Genomic DNA, 7,204 nt, shown 5'->3' on the forward strand with positions numbered 1-7,204 from the left:
AAAAGATTTGACTTTGGGTGGTGAACACACAATGCCATATCCAGATGATGTGTCATAGAATTGTACACTTGGAACCTATATAATTTTATTAAACAATGTCTCTCCAATACATTTCATTAAAAAAAAAATTAAAAAATAAAAAAAGGGAGAACAAACAAAAAACCCACAATGAATTACATTTGTAGTAAGTACTACAAATAAATACAGTGTTTTTTGAGAGAAATATATTTAATCAATATAGGATGGTTTTTATTTTGATCACTAAAAGAATATGAATGTTATAATATATTATTGTGTAGGAGATAATCATAATATATTATTGATTCAATATGGAATTTTTCTGGCCAACACCATTTTATTTTTGTATTCATTTATTTATCTCATGTATTAAGCACTATAATGGACAAATGAAAGAAAGATAAGTAAAATAAAAATTTACTGAATATTTACATATTAATATCTATGCATTAAATACACAATTACAAAACTTTATTTTATTCCTACAACTTGCTCGGAGAAGTTAATATTAATTGCAATTCCATAGATAAACTGACTTTCAAGAATTCAAATTAGCTTGTTAGTGGCTGAATCATAGTATAAATCTTGGTTTTCTGAATTCAAAGTCCATATTCTTTTCACTATGCTTTGTTGCTTCTCCAAATAAAAATAAAATTACAAAATAATATGACAAGTCCTTCCACGGAGCCTTTAACAAAATACTTTTCACTACACCATGATGCCCTTCATAGTTTTAAGCTTGTCAGATCATGTGGTAAGTACTCTAGTGCAGTGCTTCTCAAACTATCTTTGGTGAAAAATAAGTTTTTGTCCCCAATCCGTCATGGGTTGATACTTTAGTAAATAAAAAATCATACACTTGAATTTTGTTCTGATGTAAAATTGTCCTAATATGATGCAAACTGGTAACAGACAATTCATGGACTTGTACCTCTGTGTGGACCACTTTTTTATTGCTTCAGTGAATCCAAATATGAATAAGTCGCAAACTCCACCTTCAAGAAGCTTATAGTGTGGTTGGGGAGTTAGAATTATACTCAATTTACTAAAATACAAAAGATAGTAAAATAAATGCTGGTAATATAACACAATACCTCACAGATAGGATTAAAATGTAATGAACCTTGATGATAAATATGTCCCAGAGGTAAGGAGTCAGGAGAAGGATCTGTTTGCCAGAATAAGGCTGGTGGTCTTAGAAATGGATGAAATAGTTGAAAAGTGGTAAAGAGTTTTGTGTGACTGAAGCCACAATATATTAGTCTTGAACCAAAAATCAAAAGGACTTGGGGTTGAATTCATTCCTATTACTCTTGTTGATCAATCTTGTGTCTCATGAAGAACATCATAGTATCTACCCTGGGAGGAAGCAGAGGGGTATTAAATGCAGAGAAAACCTGGTGGTTATACTAGTAATAATAAATATTAGTAATAATAATGCAAGACATCATAGGTGTGGTAAACAATTAAGTAATATTTAAGATGAGTATGTTCTCAGAGGTGGAGACTGGGGAGGAAAGGAAGGGTCTGTCAGATAAAGGTTTATAGGCTTGGATGGGATTGCAATAATAACTAGTTATGTGACTGGGGCCAGATATTAGATTTGAAGCAAAAAAATAAAAAATATTTGAGATTGAGTTCCTGTTATTAATGTTGACCATCTTATGTCATGACTAATATTATGGCATCAATACTGGGAAGAAACAGAGAGTATTAAATGCAGAAACAACTTTGTAGTAGAAAACAACTCCACATGAAAGCCACCAATTTCTCTGTGGTCACATTTTAGAGGCCCTGGGTATATTCGGTCAGTTTTAATGCTAGTGTAGATAAAGGCTTTCATAACTTTGATCTCCCTCCTAATTTATTACATAATTATTACAATTTACATTTTCAGGTAGCAATGCTGACAGAGCCAACAGAGCCAACAGATGGAGCGAATCACTCTGCAGTGTCAGAGTTTGTGTTCCTGGGACTCACGGATTCCTGGGAGATCCAACTTCTCCTCTTTGTGTTCTCCTTCACATTTTATGTGGCAAGCATCATGGGAAACACCCTCATTGTGCTCACTGTGATTTATGACCCGCACTTACACTCCCCCATGTACTTTCTGTTGGCCAACCTCTCCTTCATTGACCTGGGAATTTCTTCCGTCACTTCTCCCAAGATGATTTATGATCTTTTCAGAAAGCGTAAAGTCATTTCCTTTAGTGGCTGCATCACTCAAATCTTCTTCATCCATGTCATTGGTGGTGTGGAGATGGTGCTGCTCATAGCCATGGCCTTTGACAGATACGTTGCCATATGTAAACCTCTCCACTACCTAACCATCATGAGCCCAAGAATGGGCATTTTCTTTTTAATGGCTGCCTGGATGACTGGCCTTATCCACTCCATGGTTCAATTGGCATTTGTGGTAAAATTACCCTTCTGTGGTCCTAATGTTCTGGATAGCTTTTACTGTGACCTTCCTCGGTTCATCAAACTTGCCTGCACAGACACTTACCAACTAGAGATCATGGTCACAGCTAACAGTGGATTCATCTCTGTTGGCTCCTTCTCCATGCTGATCATTTCCTATATCATCATCATTTTCACTGTTAAGAAACACTCTTCAGCTGGTTCATCCAAGGCTCTGTCCACACTGTCAGCTCACATCACAGTGGTAGTCCTGTTCTTTGGTCCTTTGATATTTTCCTATATGTGGCCATCTCCCTCCACACATCTGGATAAGTTTTTGGCCATCTTTGATGCAGTTCTCACTCCTTTCCTGAATCCTATCATTTACACATTCAGGAATCAAGAAATGAAAGTAGCAATGGGGAGAGTATGCAGACAGCTGGTGAATTACAGGAAGATCTCCTAAGTTATGCCTGTATTCTGAAGAGCCCTCATTGATTGTTGATGTTTATTATTGATGGTTAAACTCAGAGAGAAGCTCTTGTTTGTTCTTCTTTAATTTTATTATATACACCGATATAGAATCCAATTTTTTTCTCACTCAGAAGGGAGGGACATTCGTTTTTGAAAGGGGAGCGTTACATAAAGTATTTGTAAACCAACAATTTTAATAATCTTGACTCCAAATTTCTAAAGAATAATGTTTATATGAAATAATTTTTGGAAACACACAAAAGGGCATACTCATTTAAGGTCCTCAGAACATAGAGAAATATATTCCAATCCATCTTAATCCAGTATGACTTCATTTTAAATTGATTACATCTGCAAATGCTGTAAGACTATATTTCCAAGTATGGTCACGTTCATAGGTATTGGGGATAAGGATTTTGACATATTTATTTGGTGGACACAAATCAACCTATAACAGTAGTGTAGAGAAAAAGATGGTTGTAGCATAGCTACCTATTGACCAGAGTGCATGCAAATATATTTAAAAGAAACAGTAGAGGAACTTTAGCTCTTTCCTAGGCAATTAACTATAAATTTAAAAATAATGGAGAATATAGTCAGCATAAGAGACAACAAATTATTTTGGTAAACTAAAGAATCTCTGCTGACTTGGAAGATTAGACAGAAGATAAAGAATAGCATTTACTACCTAAGATTACACCAGGATAAATTTGTCATGTCATTATAACAGAGAGAAAACCCAGTTTCAGTCTTTCTTCAATATAGTGTTTTGTGGTAAAGCATTTCTGAGTTTTTTAAAAGAAACACATCAAAGCCGAGCTTTGCAAATATTGCCAAAATATTAATATGTATCATTATTTGTTTTCAGATACTAAGGCAAACAGAATTTACTTCCTGAACCTTCTACAGCTTTCTATCTTCATTGGGTTTTGTTTTTACTATCCTCTTTCAGATTCTGAAATAACCAGATATTTTATGTTAAGATGAAGTTATCCTTCTTTTCCTCTTGATAAACAAAATCATATCTTATTACTTTGCATAGTCAACCTTAATTTCTGGTTATAATTACTTCTAGAACAGTCTCAATAATCCACTTTATGACTTTAACTAAAGTAACTAACTTTTATTTCACAGACAGTACTCTGATAGAAGTTAAGTGGCAAAAATGGATTTTAATTAGGAACTATTGTAACAGGAGAAAAGAGACCTCAGTACAGAACTGGCTCAATTCCCAATACAATTAGGACAGTGGGAATTTATAGCCAAAGAGCAGATTGAAAGAGTGTGTTGGTGGATGGGAAATTACTAAGAGGAGACATTAAGCATAGGGAAAATACTTGTTAAATTGACATGATTCTTGCTGAGGCAGGCCAAGAGATCAGAATCAAGGGTAGGAGTTTAAAAATTTTATTTGATATTAAAAGAGGGTCAAGTGGAGAAAAAAAAGGAGACATATATCATACTCTTTGTAATACTTTAAGCAATAAAACAATTAAAAAAAGAAAACTACTAACTTTTTCAAATTTAGAAGGTTGTTAGAGTATCAAATAAATTTACCTCAGAAATTTTCCTGAATATTACATTTATAGTTTTCACTGCATATTGATTGATTGTTAGGATTTTTTCACTTTTCTTGAGGTATAATTGACAGATAAAATTCTAAGACACTTAAAGTATACATTGTGATGATTTGATGCACATAAGCATTATGAAATGGTTTTCCCCAACTTGTTAATTAACTTATCTACCACATCACAAATCTATCTCTCCTTTTTTTGGGAGAACACTTAAGTTCCATTCTTAGGAAATTTCTATTATACAATATAATGTTATCAATTATAGTCACCATATTGACATTATATCCTCAGACCTATTCATATTATAGCTGAAAGTTTGTACCCTGTACCCATCTCTCCTAATTTCTCTCATCCCCTGCTCCTGGCAACCACTTTTCTATGAGTTTGACTTTTCTTTTTAGATTCCACAAGTGTTACCATTGCAGTACTTGTCTTTCTCTGTCCGCCTTATTTCACTTAGCATAATACCCTCAAGTTTCATCTATGTTGTTGCAAATGGCAGAAGTTCCTTCTTTCTTATGGTTGAATAATATTACCGATTGTTAGAACATTTTGGTAAAGGTTAGGCATTGATTTTGGGTAATGCTTATAGCTTTGGGGGAAAATAAGCCTATATAAACATTAGTTATTACAGGTGCTACTTAACAAATATTTTTCTTTAAGACAATACTAGAATGACTCATTATGTCAAAATTCAGTCTTCTAAATTCATTTTGCATTCATCATTTTTTTGGTCTAGGTCCTTGAGAACTATACTTCTAGAAAGCATGGGGTTTAAAAGAAACATTGTCAAACAAACTTTGGGCATTCTTAGTGCTTAGAGATAATTCCAGAGAAGATTATTATGCTTTCTTGAGTTATTTTAAAGTTATCAAAAGGAATAAAGATGACATTAAGAATAAACACTAATTAGTAAAGTTTATTTTTTTCTAACTTTAAAGCCTAACTTTTCCTTATCGTAAACCGTGTAATTTATCTTTAGTTTGCCTAAAGCCCACAGACCCCTTTCCAAAGAAAAAAATATTATGAAAATGGTGCAGTATGTAAGATTACATCCATGTTGATCCCACCCAGGCTAATTGGCATTACTAAAGGTGGGTGGGAGGAATGCTGGCCATAGGGAGTTGCCCATTTTCTGTGATTCATATCTTGCAGCCACTGGGGTGAAATTTAGAGGAAATCCACCCCTAGGTAAATGCCAGGTTCTCACTCCTAGATAATTACTTTTCAGTATACAAATTTTTAAAAATATGGACACACCTATTGGGAAAACAGAAAACACATCAAGACATCACAGGTTGCATCCTCAGTCTTATTCATTCACAGTTATGTTAACCACAGACACAATGAAGAAATAAGATGTAGTAAGTAACTCAAAGTGGTTGTTAGCTGGGTGCTTTGGTTTAGCCTCAGCTCTGGGAATTTTGTAAATAAAGCTGCATGCAGTAGAGATGAAGATAACCTCTTTCAAAGAAAGAATTTGGAATTTCTAGGAGTTCATCCTGTCCCTGTCTCTGTTGTCACTCTGGTGCATTCATGCTTTGGGAAGAAAAAATATTCCAAAGTTAATATAACCTGTAAAGAAACCCATGGGGACCATAAACCTTTCTGAACTGAGCACTGAAAGCACATATACTACTTTAGTTTCTTAGGTGACTAGAAGAACCACTTACAATAACAAAAGTAATATGCCAAGCTTTCCAATAGCATCTCTGATTAGAATCCTTGGACAAAGAAGTGAAAGCAGGAAGCATAAAGCAGAAAATAACTAAACTTAATAGTTGTAGTTTACATAGAATTAGCACTTTGGCTGTCATTTTTTTAATTGTTTTATTGCTTAAAGTATTACAAAAAGTATTACATATGTCTCCTTTTTCCCCCTCCCTTGACAATCCCCTGGCCTCCCCTACCCCCCAGTGTCTTATGTCCATTGGTTATGCTTATATGCATGCATACAAGTCCTTCGGTTGATCTCTCACCCCCCCTCCTGCCCCCCCAACCCTCCTGCCCCCCCAACCCTCCCCGGCCTTCCCGCTGTAGTTTGACAGTCTGTTCGAGGCAGCTCTGCCACTGTATCTATTTTTGTTCATAAGTTTATAATGGTCTTTATTATCCATAAATGAGTGAGATCATGTGGTATTTTTCCCTCATTGACTGGCTTATTTCACTTAGCATAATGCTCTCCAGTCCCCAGCGGGGACCCCCACCCTGAAGGGGCTGTGGTCAGCCTGAAATTGGCCCTCAGCCCCTTACCCAGGCTAGCCAGGCATCCCAGTGGGACCCCCACCCTGATCCGGGACACCCTTCAGGGCAAACCAGCTGGCCCCCACCCATGCACCAGGCCTCTATCCTATATAATAAAAGAGTAATATGCAAATTAACCCTAACAGCAGAACGACTGGGAATGACTGAGCACTATGACACACACTGACTACCAGGGGGCAGACGCTCAATGCAGGAACTGCCCCTTGGTGGTCAGTGTGCTTCCACATGGAGAGCTCTGCTCAGCCACAAGCCAGCCTGCCAGCTGCCAGCACAGTGGTGGTGGCAGGAGCCTCTCCCAGCTCCTCAGCAGCGCTAAGGATGTCTGACTGCAGCTTAGGCCTGGTCCCCGCTGGCAAGTGGACATCCCCCAAGGGCTCCCGGGCTACCAGAGGGATGTCTGACTGCCAGCTTAGGCCTGATCCCCTGGGGAGTGGGCGTAAGCCAGCAGGTGGACAACCCCTGAGGGGTCC

At 36.7% G+C, this 7,204-nt stretch overlaps 1 protein-coding gene across 1 annotated transcript; it reads left to right on the forward strand.

Annotated features, from left to right (window-relative positions):
* The first annotated feature begins 1,921 nt into the window (after window positions 1-1,921).
* On the forward strand, window positions 1,922-2,884 carry LOC139003506 (olfactory receptor 4F3/4F16/4F29-like). Its single transcript, XM_070405487.1, has one exon. It carries the CDS (start codon window positions 1,922-1,924, stop codon window positions 2,882-2,884), a length of 963 nt encoding a protein of 320 aa, XP_070261588.1.
* Window positions 2,885-7,204: the final 4,320 nt, after the last annotated feature.

This window comes from Myotis yumanensis, unplaced genomic scaffold, assembly GCF_028538775.1.
Source record: "Myotis yumanensis isolate MYYU_CA2020_CCGP unplaced genomic scaffold, mMyoYum1.0.hap1 SCAF_1, whole genome shotgun sequence".
Classification (NCBI taxonomy): domain Eukaryota; kingdom Metazoa; phylum Chordata; class Mammalia; order Chiroptera; family Vespertilionidae; genus Myotis; species Myotis yumanensis.

Coding starts and splice junctions, on each gene's coding strand:
- LOC139003506 (XM_070405487.1), top strand. CDS start 1,922: ATGCTGACAGAGCCAACAGAGCCAACAGATGGAGCGAATCACTCTGCA.